Source organism: Mytilus galloprovincialis, chromosome 12 (assembly GCF_965363235.1).
Source record: "Mytilus galloprovincialis chromosome 12, xbMytGall1.hap1.1, whole genome shotgun sequence".
NCBI classification, from domain to species: Eukaryota; Metazoa; Mollusca; class Bivalvia; order Mytilida; family Mytilidae; genus Mytilus; species Mytilus galloprovincialis.
The window spans coordinates 12,877,507-12,902,001 of record NC_134849.1 but is presented as its reverse complement, the minus strand read 5'-3'; the positions used below and the strand labels follow the sequence as shown (position 1 = coordinate 12,902,001).

Here is a 24,495-nt window from a genome sequence, read left to right as displayed (position 1 = left end):
GATCAATTTCGTGAATCAGAAGCCATCACAGGTCTTTTTCAAATGCAACACAATATTGTTCTTCTTGTATTGTATTGAAAAGAGACACTGCGAGAACCACTTCATCAGTGTCGATTTAAATGTAGTTTTCTACGTAGCTAATTATAAATGTCAGCGAATAATTTTGGCCATCTTTGCAATATGCATGGTGTCATTGTAATCACAAGCAAATGTAGTAACTGGTCCTACATCTTTTTCCAAACATCAAAAGAATATTTCTGCTTTTTGTGTCTGCTTCTAGGTCTTTTAATAGCTCCCCCGTGAGCAGCAATCCTCTAACAAGAAAATCATGATATGAAATACAAGCACGGGAATATTGTATCAATTGGGAGATATATACCCTGTATGCAGGTTCTGCTGGAATGTTGCTACTTAGAAATGGAAAGTTTACAATTGGGAAGCTGAAATCATCTCTTTTGTAGTAAAGTGTTGTGTTCAACCGACCCTCATTGTCAATTTCTAGATGTAAGTCAAGATATGAGGCCGACTTAACTGTATCTGTTATTTCCTTTATCTCTAGTTCGATGGGATAGACGCGTTCAAAATAGTCACAAAATTTTAAATTATTTAGTGAGAGAACATTATCTATATAGCGGATAGTATAGTTAAAGGATTTTGCTAACTTCTTATCTTTCTTCATAAGAAGTTCCTGTGTAAAGTCAGCCATATAATGATAAAGAAAGAAGTCGGTAAGAAGAGGGGCACAATTTGTGTGCGGACAGTCTGTTGAAAAAGACGTCCTCCAAACTTAACAAATATGCTGTCAATCACGAAATCAAGCATCTTGTTAATGTCAGGTTCAGGGAATTTTTGGTTTTAATCAGAGCGATCCTTTACAAAACAGGACAACGTACGTTACGAGTCATGTGATGTTGTAAGTTTCCAGCCGCCATTTTTAGAATTCCGAAGCGAACAAAGGAAAGAATTTTATTTATTTGACATGAAAGCATGTACCAGTAGAAATCTATAGATTAGCACATAGCAGGGGTAGATACTGACATGGTTTAGCATTAGTGTTTCATGTAAAACGTCCTAACTTTACAAACACTCTCAAAAACCGTGATCGGATCATGTATCGTCTGCACAGTGTAAACACAACATTGACATTTGTAGAACATTCTTTCTATTCTTCCGTTATAGAAAGATAGATGATAAAATAGACTAACACGAGGCAAGATAATATATACCAACTTCCAGTATTATCGTTCAAGATAAGATTTCATGGCATTTATTAACCTGTTACAAAGTAAACGTGGAAAATCGCCGGCCTCTGGTTCCTCTCTATCTGTAACTGTTTTTGTATGTGTAGAATCATTTTTGACATTAAATCGATTTTAACAAATATAATAGCTTGTAGGACAAGAGGTTTCAATCATAAATGCTTCAAGTATACACATTTTAAACCGAACGAAATATTTGTTTACGGTACATGGTTATGGGTATGTATAAATATGTTGTTACAACATGTATTTGATATTTTTATCTGTTTTAATAATAAATGTGCAAAAGGCTAGCATAGGGTCTCTATATGAAAACAATTTGATTTAGACAGGTAACCAAATACACATTAAGCTGAAATGGCGAATAGACTATTTTTCTTTTTTATTTATTTGCTAACGGTCACATCTATGAATGAAATATGCTAACGGTCACATTGATGTAAGTAATATCGGCCACATTTAAATATATGATGAATCAATTATAGATAAAACCCGGCTAATGTATTCAATTATAATTTACATTATTTATTTTTCCAGATTGGGAAAGTATAAGCAGAACAAAATACCGTTTTGAGAAACACAGATTAACAAGACGACGACAAATATTGACAGATAAAAACAAAGGCCTCAAAAAAACCCATATTATTGTGAAAAGCACCCATACAGTGGAAAAGAAAGAGATATTGGGTCTACGCAAAAAATCAAAACGTTACATTCATCAACCCGTTCAACTCCAACCAGGTCACCATTCTTTGAAGAATGAAAAGTGTCTACACCTTCCCCAAACATGCAATTGGATGATGAATTCTCGGCAAATAATTGTGATGCATCCCATAATGCATCAGGGAACTTTCTTACATAAGACTTAGGTGTAAACGAAATAACTGTATATGATATATATTAACTGGAAACTAACAGTTTACATGACGATCATATAGTTAGATCATTTATTTTTTTTAAATTTTTATTCAACAACAAATTGCACTTTTTGTTGTTAACAATATAGCTCACTAGTCCAGCATACAAGTGAAGAGTCCCTGTTTGTTAATACCAGAAATCCAGGGTTGTTTTCAGGTAAGCATCAATATATTAAATCAACATTAGTCTTATAATCTAACAGCTAAGTTGTAAAATTATCATCATGAAATAATAAACAAGTAAATATCAGCGAGACTTATTTGATTACCTATATATATTAATAGAAAAGAATACTATATATATCATCTAGCAATAAATGACTTTTGAGTATAGTTTCATTTATTGATATAACTCCAAAAGTAGTGGAAAAACTTCGTAAAGGAGAATTTAAAGATACTTAAGATGTATTATCGGGGCCTTTTATGGCTGACTATGCGGTTTGGGCTTTGCTCATTGTTGAAGGCCGTACGGTGACCTATATTTGTTAATGTCTGTGTCATTTTGGTCTGTTGTGGACATTTGTCTCATTGGCAATCATACGACATCTTCTTTTTTATATTTGCTGCATTTCTCTCAATTAATCAGAAATAACAAAAATTCGACTTTACAACATTGCCTTTTTGCTGTGGACTGAGGTTATAAGATGGTTCAATTTAGAAAACACATCTGGGATGAGATACCTTATGCAGACAAATCAGTTTTGGAAGCTTGTCGTGCGCCTATGTGGTGGGACATTTTTTCGCTTCATGAGTGTGTACAAACACACTACAGACGTGTTATACGGTGAATCACCACCAGATTATTTTGCTCCACCAAACTCTGACTTCAGTTTTGCCATTCCGTCCATTGATGTTCTACTTCAATATACACAGCACAATGCTTGCTCTGGGAAAGACTACTTAGAATCTTTGACGTAATGCACAAATATCACAATCAATGAAAGACCAGAGTTTGTGCATTTCATTTCACGGGAAAAAAATCAAACAAGGTTTGACGACTGATTCAGGAGGTGTTGACTTACTCGGTTTTGAAGATGGATTAACATTGCAACAGCGAACAGACGACTTGTGTCAATTAAATTGTAGTAACTGCTTTTGAAACTTATATCACCATTCTAAAGAGATTTAAAGATGAAGCATCAATGAAGTGCATACCAGCTGATGTAAAGAGTAATGTAATTAAGGAACTTCGATTTTGTTAGAAGTCTTATATAATCATTGATATAATCAGGAAAATCAAAGTAAAAAAAGAGAATGAAAAGTCAAAATTCATTGATGGTAGTGTATCTGAATGGTGTAATGGTAAATTCGTTTACGTATTAAGCGCAATTAATGCTTATTTTTATGACATAGATCGTTTTTTAAATGCACGTTTTGAGTTGATGAACGAAATCTGCTGTCACTAAGCGCATTTGAATACCACTGAGAATCTTTTTTATTTTCGGAAGAAACAAAGCAATAGACCAATAAATGATTTGCAACTTGCTAACTGAAAACAAAGACAGAAGTGATGATACTAGAAAGATAAAACAGAGAAGTGAAGAATGGTTCAGTATAAGAAAACAGGCAAAAGTAACATAACGTACTTTTTATAAAGCCACAGTCAGAGAATTTACACAGCATACGGGATCATGTTGACAATGTGATATGCAATTTAAAAGAGGGCCCGTAAATATCAATTTACAATTGCGGCAATGCAGCAAGGCAATAATGAAATAAATGCAATGTCAACCTTTGTAGGTAAAATCCTGCTGTCTCTATTTCTGGATATATAATTATATGAAGAGGGTTTCGTGAAACTTTTTGATAGGTTCATGGTTGTCTCTCCAGGTGGAACAATGAAAAGTTAACATGATTAAAATGGAAGGATATGAAAAGAATTTAAATGTCTTGTCAGAGATGTCCATCCTTGTATACCTGAAAGATACTGCCTACAATGTTTTGCGACAATATATGCAGTCGATGCTGACACATTACTCTGTGAAAGTTGAACAACGGTTTTTGATGGAAACCGCAATGACATCGTGTCTTTCAAAGCTTCATCTGTAGCTGAGAAGTTATATGGTACCATTAAACCAAAGAGACAAACCAAACTACCAAAGGTAATACCAAATCAAAAGAAAAAGGCAAAATTTGAGAAATTATGCACAATAGTTGGGTATGATACTAAAACTGTTCAATGGGAAGTATTTGAAGAGGAAACAAGACAAAAATTGTCCAGAAACATGCAGAAATCTGTATAAAGGTTTTGCAGACAAACGTCCCTAAAAGAGTTTTGAATATTGCTTACCCTGAATACCACTGGACTGTGAACTTGCAAAAAAAATCCACGGTTTCAAATAATGTCATGACATTGAACCAAACTACAGATGATAGCAATTCTCGACACCATATTGAAGTAATATGCATAGATTCAACTCATCTATTGACAAGAGCTAGAAGTAAATGCTGCGTAGGGGACTTGACAATATTTCAAACGGTCCTTAGCTCAAAGCAGCAAAAGGTCGAACAACACTTTTGTTAACAGTAATGATAGAATATTTAGTTGATCCAATGGCCGTCAGTATGGCGATTCTAACTGTAGTGAAGCTGTTGAAAACACTATCCTAGAAAATGGAGATTCCGACGCGGCATGACTTTGCCATGACATACGAACGAACAGAGGACGACCCTAGAATATCTGCTCTTGACGGGATGAAAATGAGAACACCATTAAGGACACGGCTGCTTCGTCATATAAACCGGAACACATTTCCAACCCAAATGTATATAAATGGCTGGTCTATTCAACTATTGAAGGCTATTGTTGCTAGTATAGACGCAAAGGCACTATTGTATTATTACAAGGCATTTTTATTACAAGGCATGTGTTAAATTGCACAGGTAATTATAAGCTTTAACACCCCAATTAATTTACTAAATGAAGCATATTATTTTTAATTAAAATTATCACACTAATAGATTACTACATGCAATATGTGTGTCCGTTAGCATATTTTTTTTTAATATGACCGTTAGCATCTTTTGTATTTTATGTGACCGTTAGCATAAATTTGGTAAATAAAAAAACCACCAAAATTAACATGAAACGGTGGACAGGGATAGAGGGGGGGGGGGTATGGAAAAGAAAAAAAAAGGATGCTTGTTGCTTGATCTCTACTTTTCAATATTGTGTTTAATGTACTGAGCTATTGTTTACCAGTATGTCTTTTTCGTTTTTAGCCATGGCGTTAACAAATTATTTTCGATCAATGAATGAAATGTCCCGCTGGTATCTTTCAGTCCTGTTTTTTTACAGTTTTTTGGACCTATGTTTCATAGAAAAATGAGTGTGCACCAATCTCCAAACAATCAGTGATTCTCTTATAAGGAGTACCCAAAATTGCGTCCATGCTTTGTTAAATGCACATACTAAATATAGTTATCCATTCCTATTAATCAAAACAAAAAAGAAATTAACATGACAAAACAAATCTTCAAATTTTTCAAGTGGTACTAGTATCTGAACCATAAAATGAGGTCATGAACATATGGCAGGCTGAAACATTGTAACATAAGCCATCTATATACAAAGTCGGAAGTATTCCGCTCTACCATATTCTAAAATTATCACTCAAAAACAGGACTTCAAAGAGTATAGTCCAAGATTGTTTGAAACAAAAGGTCATATGAACTTTATCTTTAACACCTTATCAAGCTCAAGAAATAATATCATGATTTCTCTGTTGAACTATCAATTTCAATCTTAGATATTCTCAATATCAACAAAGCAGAGATATGAAACATATATATTTTATTAAATAAATATAGACTTAATATTATTTGAATAGTACATAATGACATATCAAGTTTTGGTTATTAATATCTTAAAATTAAAACAAATTGAAGGTAAACAACTGTAAATCATATAATTTATAGAACAATAGGTCAAAATTTCAATATATAGCAAGTTTCCACATGAGTAATAAAAAACATAATGTTTTACAAAGACCAAGTTCTATCCTTTCAGAAAACATAAATATAACTAAAGCAATTACATATATAATTAAAGAACATATATTAAACAAATGCATACTGTGAAATAACAAAACAAAATAAACAAAAACATCATAGAATATAATTGTCAAAATAACTGCACTAAAGAAAACATTCAGCTCGTTATACACTTTAGGCTATAATGCCTTACCTCCCCTTACTTTAAAAAACGGCCCCAAAAACTGTTTATACATGTCAGTATCATATTAAATGCAGACACAGTATTTGTCTTCATCTAGTGTGAAAAGATGATAAAAATAAGTTAAACTACATTCTATTGATATTTTATTTTTCAATATCGTTTGTTTAACAGTACTTCTAATATAGATGTTTGAAACCGGTAAATAATACATTTTGTATACATGTATATCTTTTAGAAAAAAAATCCCTCAGCCGTGTCTGCTAAAAAATGATTTTTGACTCTGAACTCAAATTGACAAAATGTATGCATTGAGTATAAAAGAGAATGAATAACAGCAATTGTAATCTACTAACAATTCTATTTTCTAAATTATTATTCTTAGTATTGCTATCTATTATTTCTCTTATTAACTTTTTCATGGACCTAACCAAAGTTAACTTTGATAAGAACTGGTCTGGTTTGAGTTTTGATAGCAGAACTGGTCATAAGTTAACTAACTTGTGTATAGGACTGCTTGTGGCAAAGGTAACGTCATCCAAAGTTAACTTCAGTACTGGCCATGGACCTGTCCTGAAGTTAACTTTTCGAACAAGCATCAAACAGTCCGTGGACCAAGTCTGCTTTTGCAGTTAACATAAATTCTGTCCTAGGACTGGTAACAACAGTCATAAAACTTGTCCTCAGTTAACTTAAACCAGTCATAAAGTCTGCTTATAAAGTTAACTAGCGGTACAGGTTAGGATCAGATCTATCTGTAGAACGAAACACTCGTAATTGGTTAATAAGAAATTACTAAATAAATTATGGTATTAATGTGTTTTATTTATCTATGTACTGCAATAATGACCAAATCTTGTAATCCATTATTGAACGTCAATAGTTCCTGTCCAATACTATTCCATTTGACATTACAGTTTAAGTGGATGCAGCTAAAGGAAATGCGTAGTAAGTTTTTTGCAGTAATATGTAGTCACTCTATCATCATTCCTACTGAGAATTAATTATACATACAACAAATTCATCAGGTTTACAATTTGAAACGTCTGACTCGCAGTTTATTTACATACGACTCAACAATAACTCCCTAATGAAAACAGTGGGATTGTGAAATAAAATTCGAAGTTAAAGATGATAAAAAACGAAAACGTTAAAAAGATTTGCCATATACTGTTCAGCCAATCTATTTTTGGGGTATAACATTCTTACTATTTCGGATAATTCAACTTTAAAGAAGTTTGCCGATCAACCTTTATTTGTGGTAAAGCTTGAAAAAACGATATCACAAGTATGAGTCTTCTTTAAAGACGAATTTTCCGTTATCGGAGAACCCGTATCACACAGTTTTAAAACTCTTTCATTTCAATTTTATTCATATAACAATCAAAAATTAGAATTAAGATACAGAAAAAAAAGAGTAAATACCTTCCTTCAGAACATAGTTTTATCCTACAACATATAGAAATGTACAAACCGTAATCATGGTCATGGACTACTATTTACACCAAGCGCAAGTGTATTATTTAGATTTTCATGTGTATATAATTGACCTGATCTGTAACAATAACATCTCCATGCCTTATATATCATGTACTGTATTACGACGTTAGATTAAAACTAACGAGGAAAGGTAACTGCCGGCCACCGAAAACTTTATTATTGTGAGCCAAGGTGGTCGTGTGGTCTAGCGCACCGGATACAGTGCAGGCAATTTGGTGTCACGATATCTCAGTAACAAGGGATCGAATCCCGGCAAGGGAAGACCAAAAAACTTTGGAAAGCAAATTTACAGATCTAACGTTGTTGGGTTGATGTTTAGACGAGTCGAAATCCGAAAATCGAAACCAACAGCTCTATAGTTTGATATTTTTATGTTGTCAATTTGTTTTTTCACGGGATACAACATTTGATACACCAATTCATTGGCCCCATTTCCAGCACTCTTAAGCACTCAACCACATCCGCTATATAAAGAATATCACTTCACCATTCGTAGTGAAACGTTGCCGCGTAAGGCGAATCTTTTTTATACACCATATGTACAAAGTCATAATTTAAGTTTCATCCCTTATACATAAGACACATGTCCATTTCAATTCAAAAAAACAGGACGGTTTTAAACAGAAATATTATGAAAGAAAAGACAACCGTTCACCTTATAATCATCATAACTTTACCAAATGACCGTTCGCATGCTGAAAATGAAAGCTATAATAAGGCTTAGATTCTTTAAAGTAGTCAAGGATTCTAGTTTATCCATAAACATAGAGGCCACAGCAACAAATACAATTTTGAATAAAATAAAAACTTTTTAAAGACTTTTTTTTCAAAATATAAATCTATTATCGATTATGATTTTGTGTATATGTATGCCTTTTGAATGCATTGAATAAAGGGCTCTTTGCAATTAGTAAATTAAAATCAACCAAGAAGATGTGTATCGCCTCTATGTTAAATGTATTCCCAACTCTTGTAGGTCAAGTATGATTTAGAGCTTGAATATTATATTGACCCATGTAACTATTGAAGACCTTATGTGCAACTATTGATGTAATTAGTTTTTTTAACGTTAAGGAACCTTCTCGGTGGCACATGCCCACGTTTACTATTCATATTTCGAATTTGATATATGATGCATATAGAGGGATTTGTAATATGATTTTACTCTCATACAATAACTACATTATCTTTTAAATGAGCAAGACGATAATAACAGAAGATATCTGCGTGGTTTAATATCCTTAATGTTCCCATGTACAATACATGTTTACAAAGTTAATGAATTAACTACCACATTAAAATAAACTATTGTTCGTCATTACCTTCAAAGACGGACCATACTCTGTTGTATAATTTGTCCAGAAAATCGATTTGTCTTTATATTCAAATACTGATGGGCATACAGTTTCTGGAAATGATTTTAGCTTCCAATACCCTTCCATTGCATGCTTTTTCTAAAATTGAAACGCTTTATTTTTAAAATATCTAATTTAACAAGTGTTACATAGGATAATGATACTAGTATTCAAACCAAGATTGAATGTATAATTATAATTGCTGCTTTTAGGTTGATTTTTTTCAATATTAACATTTCATTTATATTTTTTACATAGTACATTTACACATACAAAAGTAAGCACAATTTGACATTATGTTATGCTAGTTAACATAAACTGTTCGTGTGTATTTCAATATTATCCAGTAAAAATTGTAAGTTGCTAGATTTCGGTGCCATTTATAGCTGACTCTGTGGTAAGAAGCAGCACTGCTTACTAAGGAAAACATATAGCTATTTATTTCTGTGTCAGTTGATCCCTTGTGGAGAGTTTCCGCGTTGGCAATCACACCACGTCTTCTTTTTCCTAATATAAATGTGAAAGACTTCCTTTCATATGCAGAAAAGGACATGCATAAACCAAGCAATAGTATAAGTGAGTGTGACATTGTATCGATTTGATCCATAACATCTATTATTTTGTGCCAGCAGAGTTAGGCTTTCACAGAGATGGGTTTATATTTCACTGAATATTAGAAAAACAGAATAAGTCAACAAGCAAAATATTCATATGAAACACCTTTATTACCTGATAGGTAGATACGATCAAGTGTCAAAATGTCAGATGTTTCCCCTTTAGGTTAATGCACTCGTTTTTAAATTGAAATAAGATTAATCGAAGATTGTTACAGTTGTTCTGTTTCCCCCTTCTCATTAATACTTGGTCACCATTATGCACATTTTCAGTACTTTAATGGAACAAACGACACAACAAAAGTGTTCATGGTAATCATAAACTTAAAACGTTCATTTATATTTTGATTAGATTGATTCTATAGTTTTTTATTTAAATGTTGTTCATGCATCAGAAATAAAAGTTTCTCCTACAAGCTTATTTGGTTACTTTTTTCATATTTGTTGATTACTCACAATTTTATCATAATTTTTTTAATATCTTATTGATGACTGACATTTTAGGTTTTCAATTCCCATGACTCATTACCTTCTGGTTCAAATGCTAGGGAACATATTATTTTTTACAGCTGACACACTTACTGTAAATTCAATGTCAAGCCCTAATCCATCTAGAAAAGATGACGACCACGGGCCAGTAGCAACCACAAGTTGTTTTGTTCTGTATTCATAGCAGTCAGTTTGAAGAGAAATAGTAGCACCTGGAATAACTTTTACGACTTGTGCTGTCCTTTTTATACCACCGAGCTCCAAAAATGTTTCCTAATAAATTGCAATAATTGATCATGTTTTTGAGTTTGCTATATACATTAAATGCTGGATTAAACAGTCATCACTAACCATAGCAAAACAAAGCCTATTCCTTGCAGTATACGTGTTTAATAACTAAAATCTAATCTAGGATATGAAAACCAAAAAAAAGGCACACAATTACACATCTATTAATAAAGTAAGTTTACTGAAACAGGGTTGATTATTTCTTCCCTTCTTTAATGTGTAACAGTGTTGATTATAAACATGTTTAACATGTATAACTATTTATAACAATGTATGATGTAAAGATAATTATTATTTGAATTGCCTTAACCGCTTCTATAAACACATACCTACATATACATTATACATTTGATTAAATCATTGTTATGCACACTGTACTTATAATTAATATTTGAGTTATGCCCCTTCACATAATTGAATTTTTAAAGGTACTCGTAGTCGATACCAAGCATATTTAAATAATTTGCTGGTTTCCGTAAATGACTCATCATAACTAGCAGACGTTTCTACTGTTCTATAAAAGGCTAGGCAAATTTTTGACATGTCGAAAATCTTCTGATGAATGTCAACAGAATGATTTTTCCATAAATACAGTAGTCCGTATCAATCTGTAAGCATCGCACAAAACACCATTTTGTTTTATCTCATGGCAAAACTAGCAGTTGAATATTAAACTGTGTGATGTTTGTGATATTGTATAACTTGTATACGTTGGGTTTGTTAAACATGTAAATGGCATTAATTAATTGACTGATACTGAAGACAATCGATTTAAAATAAAGACATGTTCTACACACTAAAACAAACATTCTTCAGAGTTCGGATTATCACAACGATCATTATATCGTTGCTAAATAATTTCTTGCTGATATCACTGACTGCAGGTATAGCATGCATGATAAGTTAATTTAACCATTATGAAAAATGTTCTGGTGGTCTGTCGAACAATCAAAAGACTTATTTGTGTATATATGTAAACAACGACAAATCTTGGAATAGGTGTCAGACCGCCAATTAAAAATCCCTGTCTGTTCAACGAAATTTTGCAATTTACACAGCTTTCTAAATATTTTACCTTAAGTCTAACTTCATAGAAACCCGGTATATCCTGAATTTTACATGTATCACCTGTCTACATGCCAATTTTCAAACCATGCTTAATATCTTCTAAGAAAGAATTGCCTTTGAGAAAATAACTACTCCGAAAATAACTCCCGGTTTTCTGGAAATCTTAAATTAGTATACTTTGTAGCGAATCCCGAATTTTTAATACAAACTCATAGACAAGTGAATTTTGGCTAAAAATGGTCTAGATATATTTTCCTTTCACCAAAAGTTTCATTTCTGCAAATTTGTTGGTTAGTTCAAGTAAACAATGACATTAAAAGCACTATTTTGTGTCAGAGTAGGGTTAATTTTACATTCTAAATTTAAAGGAGTAATTGGTGGTCTGACAATAATACGCAGTGAACTTTACGCAGGATCAAATATTTTGCGTTTCTTTATCTGTCGTGAAAAAAACGAAAAATTAACACAAGCGAAAACAATATATGGTATTCCTTATGTTTATTCGTCTGTTGTTTTTACAGCGTTCTATCTTTATACAGCTGGTCATTGTTTTGTGTGGTATTTCGAACTCACAACTTTTTAAAACCGTTGTTTAGCGATATTGTTTATAACATTTGAAAATCCCAGTCAAGTATAAACTTGTACAAGAGTGTTTCTTCTTGATAAAATACCAGGCATTTGTTCTTTCCCGATTGTTCAGATGAAAAGAGACGATGTGTTTTTTAAGGTGTATCAAAATCGTGTTTTCACTATTTTTTAAATATGCATACACTCACCAATTTTTGATTTAAAATCTCCTCCGCATCAAGACATAGCTCCGATGTATCCAAAATACCCACGCAATTGTCACTAAAATTTATTTTTGGATAATCCTGTTGAAGTGTATCAATAAATTTCATCTGCTCACTCTCTGGATATTGTTTTAAAGATGTAAGAGTATTTTTCATAAAAGCACTTTTTGCTGCTCCAACAAATAATGCATTGCTTTTTCTGTGTACGGAAAGAAATTTTGTTATTTTGTCACGCTTTTCATTTTATTTCTTGGTTAAACGAAAACTATAGACTATTAAGATCAAGAAATAGGTAAAACAATAATCAATATAATGTATACACAGTAATATAAAAATTAATGATAATAAATATCGTGAATGTTCGAAATTAAGACAAGACAAAATGAAACCTTTTTGTCTCATATAAAGATCTGATTCACTTCAGTTGACCCAAGTAGTTGAACTACTGTAAAAATCCCACATGTATCAAATGTATACAACTAAGTATTACAAACATCGTTATCGCTAAGTGTATGCTTTTTTTAAAGTGAAGATTAGTCGAGTAAAACATTGTAAAAGGTAGATAATTATATTCAAATAACGGTCCCACGACCGAACTTTTTTTAATACTTACGTTAATATCGGTTTAGAACAACTATGGTTTAGACGTTCCCATTCGGAAATCGAGTCGTCCTTCATCTCATTTATTGCGCAGGTTTCTATTTTATTCCAATTTGCTCTTTGAATGCCTTTACTGCGACCCTTAGAGCTACCACGGGACTTTGGCATTGTAAACTAAACGAAAACATTATATTTATTTTTATTTGAGTTTATAAGAAGCAGAAGAATACAAAAAAATAATAAACATGAAGAGGATAACGCCCGGAAGAGTAATATAATAAAGCAAAAAAAAAAACGTTTAGGATCCGAGGAACAAAACTTATATATTTATATACATAAGGCATATAGAAAATCAATATGCATCAAAATGATAGTGATATCAGTCTCAGGTTACCGTAGCCGTATTTGGCACAACGTTTTGGAATTTTGGATCCTCAATGCTCTTCAACTTTGTACTTGTTTGGCTTTATAAATATTTTGATTTGAGCGTCACTGATGAGTCTTATGTAGACGAAACGCGCGTCTGGCGTACTAAATTATAATCCTGGTACCTTTGATAACTATTTACACCACTGGGTCGATGCCACTGATGGTGGATGTTTCGTCCCCGAGGGTATCACCAGCCCAGTAGTCAACACTTCGGTTTTGACATGAATATCAATAATGTGGTCATCTTTATAAATTTCGTGATTACAAAAGTTTGAATTTTTCGAAAACTAAGGATTTGTTTATCCCAGGCATAGATTACCTTGGCCGTATTTGGCCGTAATTTTGGTTTTCAATGCTCTTCAACTTTGTACTTGTTTGGCTTTTTAAATATTTTGATTTGAGCGTCACTGATGAGTCTTATATAGACGAAACTCGCGTCTGGCGTACTAATTAGTAATCCTGGTAACTATTTTATAAAGACTGAAATGAATTTCATCTCTGATATAACTTTAAAACACCGAAGAGATAACATATGAGTTTTGTAATGTTTATTCTATTTTTTTAAAAGTACTCTTCAGGTTGTCTTTAAAAATTGTCTGTTCATAATTCGAGTATGATACATTTCATCAGTTTGATATGCTTAATAGTTTGAAAAGTGTCACTTTTTTTTTCCATACAAATTTACCTGATCAATTAGTACAATGTTTTCCTTTTTGTTAGTTTCTTTTATTCTCAAAGCAGTGGACCTCCCGATGATACCTCCTCCCACAACTATTACGTCATATATTTCTGATCTCTATATTTGGAAACATACTCGATTTTTAAAACTTATACACCTAATAGTATGAAGTACATATGTTAGCGTGTCTCAGTTTCATCAAATGTGTGAGGTATTTAGTATTCACTAGATAATGGTATCCCACTTATACATTGCATTTTAGAGGGCTTTGATAAAGTACAATGATAATTGCAAAATACAACTTGCAAAAATATAGCAGCATATGTATGTCACTATCACCATTAATATAACAATATCAATTCAAAATCTACCAATCTCATGAATTACATTTTCAGAATGTCTCATCCTGCAAAAATTAACCAACAAATTATAAATGAGTGAATTCCATTCTGGATTTTAGGGATTACGGGAACAGTATATCCAGATTGAAAGAGGTATGTACAATATATAATAAATTCATTTAACGTATATATGACTATTGTACATAACTTCTAAGAAAACGAATTGCATCACATATAAATATGTGTCACTGTTATTTATTACAGTTAATCAATATTTAGTGAGTTCAAAAAAAATGACGACGTTAGGTATCACCGACTTATAATAAGAGTGGAACTCATTCATGACGTTCACGTAATAGGTTATGAAGTTATGAAAAGTAAAAAGTTCAGCACGGGGTATAAATGATTCTATTTTTGATATGCTTTTCTTTTAATAAATTAATACCATGATTTTTGTATTATGTTACAAAATAAACTCTCATTCGGAATGGGTTAATCGTCTTCAATTAATATATTAAGTGAGAAAAGGGCATAATGTTGATGTGACAATTAGGTTATTGTAGCGTCCAATGCATAACTAAATGTTCCTTGCTTTCAACATAAAATCAACATCAACTAAGAACTGACTAAAAAGCTGTCATTATATTTGGAAAACAGATTGTGGTTAATGCATTAATGTTTGCATTAAGACCTTACGGGGGTGTCCTATAGTTGTTTCTGTGTTATTTTGGTATCTTGTGGAGAGCTGTCTCATTGGCAATTATACCACATCTTCTTTTTTTATATTAGAACTTCTTCTTATATATTAGCTATAATCCCAACCAGATGTGGGTGAGCATCTAAAAGGCATCGACAGGCAAAACAAATGTGTACCACTTGTGACATCCGTCGTATTACTTCTTTAAAAAAAAAATGAAAATTATAGGTTTCATAACAAGTGAAAATAGGATATCGCTTGCTAGCCAAATTTATTTAATTAAAATATAATACATGTAATGATAAAGGAGTCTTTGCCAGTTTTGTTATGACAATTTGAAATTAACAAGTTAAATAAAGAGAGATGATCTCACTTGATGTGAAACATCTTTCGTTTATGGTCAACACTCTTAACACGTTAAATATAAAATTCCGCAAAATGTTGATCTTATTTACGGCTAACTCGAGGATGACGGCATATGTGATTGTTCGTTGTCACACTTTGACATTGGACATTTTAAAACTGTTTGTACGCTTCAAAAGGTAGTAAGATTTGACAAAAAAAAGAAAAATTGTCAAGTGATGTGTGTGTGTGTTCTGTAAATTATTTTAAAAAAATCGGATATCTGTCGACATGGACGAAAGGTAAAAGGCTTAACCTTTGAGAGTCATTATTGACCTAACGAATAACAAATGCTGTATAATCAGGTTTTCGTTTCATTTATTCGTAGCACACTCCGTGCAATGTGATACCAAAATATATATTCATTCTAGAAATAAATAAAAGACCTCATCCATAAGAGAAGTTATAGTTAGTGATTAAAAATGACACAGAAACAGTTTAGCATTTAAAAATCTTACCCTGTCAATATGTTTAATGTCGGGTACTGTGGATTCATTTATTTTCGTGGGTATCAATTTTCGTGGATAAAGAAAAAAAGACGTTTCGTGGTATACGTAAATTCGTGGATGGCTGATTACAACAACAAAAAAAAATAGATACGTAATTCGTGGATTTCTTTTTGATTTAGGAGATCATATAACCTCCTTGGTTTGATCAATAATAAAACAAAACGAAAAAGAAGGAATTCATTGAAAAAGTTTTGAATTGTCAAACTCCTCGCTTTGTCATTCTAGATTAAAGTGTTCATTGATAACTTCGATTACAATAATGTACAGAGACAACTAATTATTTGTTTGTTTTACAATTTATAAATTCTTGTCTGAATTCTAAAAGGCATTCAAAACTTTATGATTGTAAGCACATTTCCCTAATCACGATATAATAAACAGTGATATAAGTATAAGGTGTGACAAGAAATGTTCCTGTTATAAACACTTTTACCTACGGGCAATAATCGCTGTTTAACCAAACTATGACACGGTAATTAACAACTTGCAGTATTTTCCATAACAGTTTTAATCAATTCTAAAAAGTAAATTATCACTGATATTTGATATACTTATTATAGTTTTAATTAAAATACTTGTGTCTTCTTTCAATAAAACACACGTGTTATGTTACAATGCTAGTCAACACTATACTAGAACTGCATAACATAACCGGAAATAAACATCCGACTTCATACACATTTCTCGGGATTATTCTTCGTTGAATTCTTAAATTAGTGGTTCGCTGTGACCAACGAAACCCACGAAAATTGGTATACCACGAATAAAAATGAATCCACAGTAATATAAACATTATCTAACACCTAAATATGATCGACTATAAAGTTTTAAAAGTGATGCATGCTACTGGAAACAGTTACTGGAAAATCGTTTCAGACATTGTAAATTAAAAAGAAAATGAAGAACACTGAAATTGACCTTTATAACAAAACTCTTCAAAACAAAACTAGTAGATCGTGAAATTTAGGTTTTCTTATGGGAACTTACTGTGCACCACTTATTGCGGGCCTGTGTTGTATCGTTATGAATTACAATTAACAACCTCCGATACAAACAAATGATTAATACTTAAAAATAGGTGAATGATGTATTGGCTCTCATAAATGACGACTGCAGGATGTTTAATATAAAGCATTTTGTTTTTAAATAATGATGATCATCAGTTTTTTTCGCGATTAAGCTTGAAACATTGTTGATGTCGTTCTTACCATTAGTTCACAAATTTACTGTGAATTCAGAAATTATGCGTGCATTTATCCTTGCGATTATTGAAGAATGGCAACAATGCGAGATTAATTAATGCGATTTCAAGAATATTTGCATTTCGACATATGTATCAGATACCAAATTTGAGTTTTTAGTATTGTGATCTTCACCCAGTCACATAATTCTCAATAATAAAAAAACTCGCAATAAATGTACAGTATACTATTTTCGAGGTTTTTGTTTTCAATGATAGTAATTGACTTACATTTTCGTTTTTCCCGTTGTTTGAGGTGTTTTTCTTGTTGAGTTGCCTTACTAAACATGCTAATAATATTATCAGTATAGTAGTAAAGACAACAATTAAGACGATTTCAACAGAGGATGATCTGAAATAAAATGAATATCAAATTTAAATACTTTGTCTATCATAATAGTGTGATCTATATGAATTAAAAGATCTTATTATTCTTTATAGTTGAACTACAAGTGCATACCATGGTATAATTAAATTTAATAAATTCAGTAAATACGGGTCAATGTCATTCATTTTAAATTCAATAAAAGCACATTTCTGTGAGTTAAAATAAATGTTACAAATGATTACTAAATTGGCAATTTTTATAAAAAATAACATAATAAAAATTGGAAGAATTTAAATAAGTCTTGACGATGCAAGATATAAGAATAACATAAATTTACAGATGTGCATTATTTAAAACAAATACCAACCAATTGCATGTTTATAATTGAATTCTACTTGTCCTGGTGACAACTGTTATTTGCACATTTGTATAAATGGAAAGCTCACATAGCAAAGACGGTAACACTAAATGTGAACGTAAACACACATGTGGGGGAGGTAATATCATTTGTTAAGAAAGTATAAGTTGTCTAAAATTTTACAATGATGACAGCTTGATTGTTCTACTTTCAAAAGAGTCCGTAAAATTTGTCCTAATGATTTATCTACAGGAACTGCAACACGAAGCATTACATCTGCTAGCAATAGAACAGAGATAGATATGGTAAAAAGAACACGCAATAACCTTTTACTGAACTTCCTCATGTCTGATTTTGTTCTTTTTAGGAAGATTTGATATAATGACCTGTGATAGAGTGCTTACGTGGTTCAGTTGTCGTTCATAACTTGAAATACTGCTCAAACTATATAATGAATTGTGAGTTTGCTTAAAATATTGATTTGCATTCATATCAACAATGTCAGATCCTTCTTGTTTGAAGTTTTAACCTGACACTTGAGGATATATGGCTTAGGGCATGTCTGACCTCATCTGTGATCGTATGTATTCATGAGTTGCTGATCCTGTTTGAAGCTTTAGTTTACCACGGGCAAATTTAAAAGCCAAGTGCTTGTTAAAAACATAGTCATGATGCAGATGAAGTGTCACTAAAACTTAAAGTGCGTCACATGCAATTGAAGATCTTCTTATATATAACATATGCATTGTCATATTTTTTAGAGCTTGCCATCCAATAAAAGATGATACATAACTATTACTATTAATATCAGCTTTTAGACACATATAATTGCCAATGTAGGTAAACGTGTTCAATGCAGATAAATAATCTTTTCTTGGGAAATATCAACATTTTTACGTGAAAAAAATCACTCTGATTTTAAAATAATTATCTGAAAGTTACTTTACCAAGATGCTTGATTCGTTGATTGACTGCATATTTGTAACGTTTAGGGGACGCGTTTTTTAAACAAATAATTGGCATTCCCATGTTTACCAATTGTAACTTTTATCACGTGAAAAAGACAACTTGAAGGTACTCACTTTTTGTTACTCACACATTGATATAACTCATTACCCCATTGGTAGGTTTTAAAACAATATTCACTGTCACCTGCAATGACCATGAAGATTAAATATTTTATAATCAAATGAGGTTATAATGATCAAAAATAACTGGCGATGACTTTTTCTTACTGTTATTGCAAAAGTAGTTTTGATTCTATTTGTTCACATTTGTGTTTTTTTGTAATCCTTTTGAGACAGAATGTAAAAGAAAGTTCATAGACTTTTAGAGTAAGAATATCAATTGAAGGAAAATAACACTATTTTTCATAGTTTCCTTATTTTACAAGGCCTTTGAATAGTTCTCCCGTTTTAAATTTATTATAGATATGCTCGAAATTAAAATCTTCTAGTGAATTTTTGTACAAACATTTGCATAAGTTGCAGTTTTAAGGTAAATAATAATATCAAATGATAAAGAGGGTTCATCAATGTTTAAAAAAAGTTTAGAACCGGAAAATTAAATTATTGAATCTTGATGGGAACTATTACATTTTTACGTCATAAAACGACATTGCTGGCAAAGCAGCGTTTTGTATAATTATTGCCTTGGGTTGTAATAAACCTTTTCACTAAAGAACTATACTATCATGTTTGAACATTTGTAAGTTTTTGCTTATTAATTAGTATTTTTATCAAACTAAGCAGGCATCTAACGAATCGTTAAACATAAGTGACACAGAAACCTCCAAGTTACACCATGAGTTATGGTTGAAATTCTGGTAATATTTGGAGATATAGGTAGATGTGGTGTGAGTGCCAATGAGACAACTTTCCATCCAAATAAAAATTTATAAAAATAAACCATTATAGGTCAAGATACGGCCTTCAACACGGAGCCCTGGCTTTCACCGAACATGCATGATTGAACATGATTGCAGTTTCTATATCTGTTGAATGCATATTCATCACAAGTATGTTTTAGTATGTTATATATTCTTCTTTCACCTGTAATGATCAATAAAGTATGTCTTCACATATGAATATCATGCACAATCCCTCCCGTTAGGGGTTTAGTGTTGTACTATCATAAAACATATGAGAAGAACATAACCCATATCATGCAAACAATTGGTTTTAGAATAAATGTGTATATTTCCGATGCACAGACTTATCAATCTACATGTAAAATTTCAATAATTATTATTAGTAATACATGTATAATTACATTTTGTAGTGTGATTTTACTTTAAATTTCAATGTCGTTTGTTTCCCTTCGGCGACCTTTACGACGGACAAGAAAATGGCGACGTCATAATACGGTTACAACACTACAGCGTCTCCGAGAGCGATGTGTATAAACAATAGTATGATTTCCATGTAAGAGATATTACAAGCATTTTCAGGTAGCTCACTGTATATAATTTGAACTGAAAATAAACCTGCACTGTTAAAATGTTAATGTTTCCCTTCAGATTTAGCTTAGAATGTCGTTTTTACATTATCAAAATATATTATCATAGTTTCCATGTCTTTTAATTTATTAAACAATCCACAATGATACCACCCGATCACCAGAAAGTGTGCATGTGCTAATATATAATACATGTATTATAGTGTGTCTTTTTGTCTGTAAATGTGATGTCAAAAAATAAAGGCAACAGTAGTATACCGCTGTTCAAAACTCGTAAATCGATTAAGAAAAAATCAAATCCGGATTACAAACTAAAACTGAGGGAAACGCACCAAATATAAGATGAGAGTAACGACACAACAGAACACAACATTAAAATGTAACACACACAGAAACGAACTATAATATAACAATGGCCATTTTCCTTACTTGGTACATGACATATTAAGAAGAAAATGGTGGATTGAACCTGGGTTTGAGGCATGGCAAATCTCCCATAATATAACATTTAAATGACAAAATTACATGACAGGACTACAATACAAATAAATGGGAGAACATATAGGACAGAAAAACACACGAAAAATAGTTAACAAAAGGTACTAGGTTTGTCATTTTATACACCAGACGTGCATTTCGTCCACACAAGACTAACCAGTATTTTTGTTAAGAGTTTAAAAATATCTCAGATGAAATAAGTTCGAGAGCCAAAAAGTTGAAAAGCACTGAGGATAAAAAGTTCCAAAAGGTTGACCCCAATACGGCTAGGGTTTACTGCCTGAGATGAGACAATCCTTATTATTTAGAATAATTCATTTTTTTGCGAGCAGTGAATTTTATAAAATGACTCTATAATAAAATAGATATACATGATAAAATCGAAGCTGTGACTTACTAAAGAATAAAAACGGATACATAAACCAACCTAATCCAGTACATAATAATACACAGCGGAATTAGCCAAAGCCTCAACGGACAAAGTGACGTCACATTTGAAATGCTAATAAAAACACAAAGTGACGTCAAAATTAATGCACTTTCTAAAAAATATTTCCCAAAATTAAAATAGAACTATGATTGATTTAAGATTATATCAGTAAAACTGATATTACATTTATTAATTACGTTGAAAATTACAATACTACTTAATATCAATTTGTGGTGTTTCTGCTGAATCAAACTGTAAACCAAATATATCGTATAAATTTGAAACATCGGAATAATTGAACACACGATATTTTTTTTCTATTTCTTACATCTATCAACTCTCTAATGCATATCAGAATTGTTTTTCATTTTAGTTTATAAATGCCGATATACAATATATGTACACGGTTGGAAAATATAAAATGTACATTTGTAAGAGCTGTTTCTCAGTCAGTACAAATAAATTTCATATTTGCCAACAATGTATATATATTGATTTTATCCTCAAACCTAGTTCAATACTTGAAGCTTTTGTTATTGAAACAAAATCATGCACTTTAATTTTTCAAAGAAATTGACATAGTGTAAACGTGGACCGCGAGGAAGGCCCTAATATGAACTGGTACATAAAAGAAATATCCACATTACCGATTGCTCAACATGGAAGTGAGGTTACATGAGACTTTATTTGTACATGTACAAATAAATTAAAACATTATTTGTTTATCTGTTATTTGTACAATGAAAAGCTGATTGTAGTATTAATTCATTTACATGTATACTTACCTGTCATCTTAAGTGCTATATCATAATATTTTCTATTCATTATTCAAACTACTCTACTAAGGCTGAATGCATATATTTATATCTCTGGAAACATATTTTTAAACTCTTAAGTATGGTAGTCATCTTGTAATGGTAAATAAATATCTATAGTTTATCAATATACCTTCCTTTCCCATTGTAGTGTCAGCTTGCTATTGTCTTCTTTATCTCAAATACGTCGCAACTGAGCACGGTTCATTTTATTGATCCAATCACAATTTGGTACAGTGTGCAAACAAATTAAATACAAATATACAAATATACATTTATAATAATGACGATATTTTATGTTCTGAATATCGAAACTTCTCTAACAATTAATCATCACAGATAAGATTTATTTGTTAAGTCAGATGAATCAAAATAAGAAAAGTATACTAAAACATATACAACAAGAAGTAATTGTAACAGGATGCTGTTACGAAGTCTCCCAAACAAAGCTCCCATAACTCGCCATTTATATGGTCCCATGTTCATTTGATTTGATTTTTTGTCCAATACAAGAATATATATGGCTTAAGGGTGGGGATCTGGACCATTTACAAGTATTCAAACAGGAGGGGGTGGTGGTGACCCCAAGGGACTTTACCTACATTTCATTTGATTTGTTTTATTGTCCCATACAAGAATATATGTGGTTTAGGGGTGGGGATGTTGACCGTTTACAAGTTTTCAAACAAGAGGGGGTGGGGTGACCCCCTCGGGATTTCCCTTTTATTTCATTTCATTTGTTTTATTGTCCCCTACAAGAATAAATATGGTTTAGGGGTGGGGATCTGGACCATTTACAAGATAATAGCACATTCTCAAATTGAACAGGGTGGGGGCAACCCCCAAGAACTTCCCTTTAATTTCATTTGATAAGCTTTATTGTCCCATACAATTATATATATGGTTTAGGGGTGGGGATGTTGACCGTTTACAAGTTTTCAAACAAGAGGAGGTGGGGTGACTCCATCGGGACTTCCCTTTTATTTCATTTCATTTGTTTTATTGTTCCCTTCAAAAATAAATATGGTTTAGGGGTGGGGATCTGGACCGTTTACAAGATAATAGTACATTCTCAAATTGAACGGGGTGGGGGTGACCCCCAGGAACTTCCATTTAATTTCATTTGATTTGTTTTATCGTCCCATTCAAGAATATATATGGTTTAGGGGTGGGGATCTGGACCGTTTACAAGATAAAAGCATATGCTCAAATTGAAGTAGTGGGGATGACCCCCCAGGGACTCCCCCTATATTTCATGCGATTTGTTTTATTGTCCTTTAATCATTTCTGAAGACTGCATGTATCTATCACTTACAGTTTTCAAGTTATATTCATTTGAAAATTTTAGAAAATAAAATCCCATAGGGTTCTATAATATGAGGAAGGCGCTACCTTAAATGCCAGCTTTGTACTAAGACAATGTCCTAAATATAGATTAGGTTGTTGGTTGTTTAACGTCCAGTGGCAAATATTTCATGCATGTTCAGAACGAATGTCCTAGGCTACATTAATATATTGTTTATGTCTAAAATAAAATTATAAGTTCAGATGGAAAATGTGTAGGGAACGAACATTGAACTTGAAAAGGCATGAGGGGTAATGGTATTTTTCCTGAAAAAAATATTCTGATTCCCAAATTGATGAATAAAAAATCTATTCAAGCATACGACAAAAAAAATATTTTGATATTGACCAAAAATGATTTTATCTTTCAGAAATGCAAAATAAATTGAACTTTTATATATCTAAAAACATAAAACTTCCCAAACCGCACATGTTAACTCCGTACACAGTAGTTTTTAAGGTGATAATAAGGCTGTATTTGCCAATTTGTTATGATATACCTTTAAACTAGTGTTAAATTTTGACTAAATAAGTTTAATTGATAGCGCTGAAGGGCTTTCGTAAAAAAAAATCAGACTCTAATAAACAAACATTTGTAATTCTGATCATCGTCAGTTTGTGAGTTCTACATCAATTTTTTGTACTGATTAAGAGTCGGTTTTATGTTATTTTTTGCATATATATTTTTTTTTGTTACATGTACAGGATGTAGCTTACTTTTCAAGTTTTTAAATGGCAGCAAAATAAAATTGAGAATGGAAATGGGAAATACAATTATTTTTGTATGCCTGTCCCAAGTCAGGAGCCTGTAATTCAGTGGTTGTCGTTTGTTTATGTGTTACATATTTGTTTTTCTTTCATTTTTTTACATAAATAAGGCCGTTAGTTTTCTTGTTTGAATTGTTTTACATTG

At 31.8% G+C, this 24,495-nt stretch overlaps 1 protein-coding gene across 1 annotated transcript; it reads right to left on the bottom strand.

Annotated features, from left to right (window-relative positions):
• Positions 1–9,145: 9,145 nt before the first annotated feature.
• LOC143055215 (peroxisomal sarcosine oxidase-like) lies at positions 9,146–14,274 on the bottom strand. The gene is made up of 5 exons (XM_076228350.1): positions 14,170–14,274; positions 13,069–13,229; positions 12,441–12,654; positions 10,402–10,581; positions 9,146–9,304 (listed from the first exon to the last, which is right to left on the bottom strand). The coding sequence occupies exons 2-5, from the start codon at positions 13,221–13,223 to the stop codon at positions 9,146–9,148; spliced, it is 708 nt and encodes a 235-aa protein (XP_076084465.1). The 5' UTR covers positions 13,224–13,229; positions 14,170–14,274.
• Positions 14,275–24,495: the final 10,221 nt, after the last annotated feature.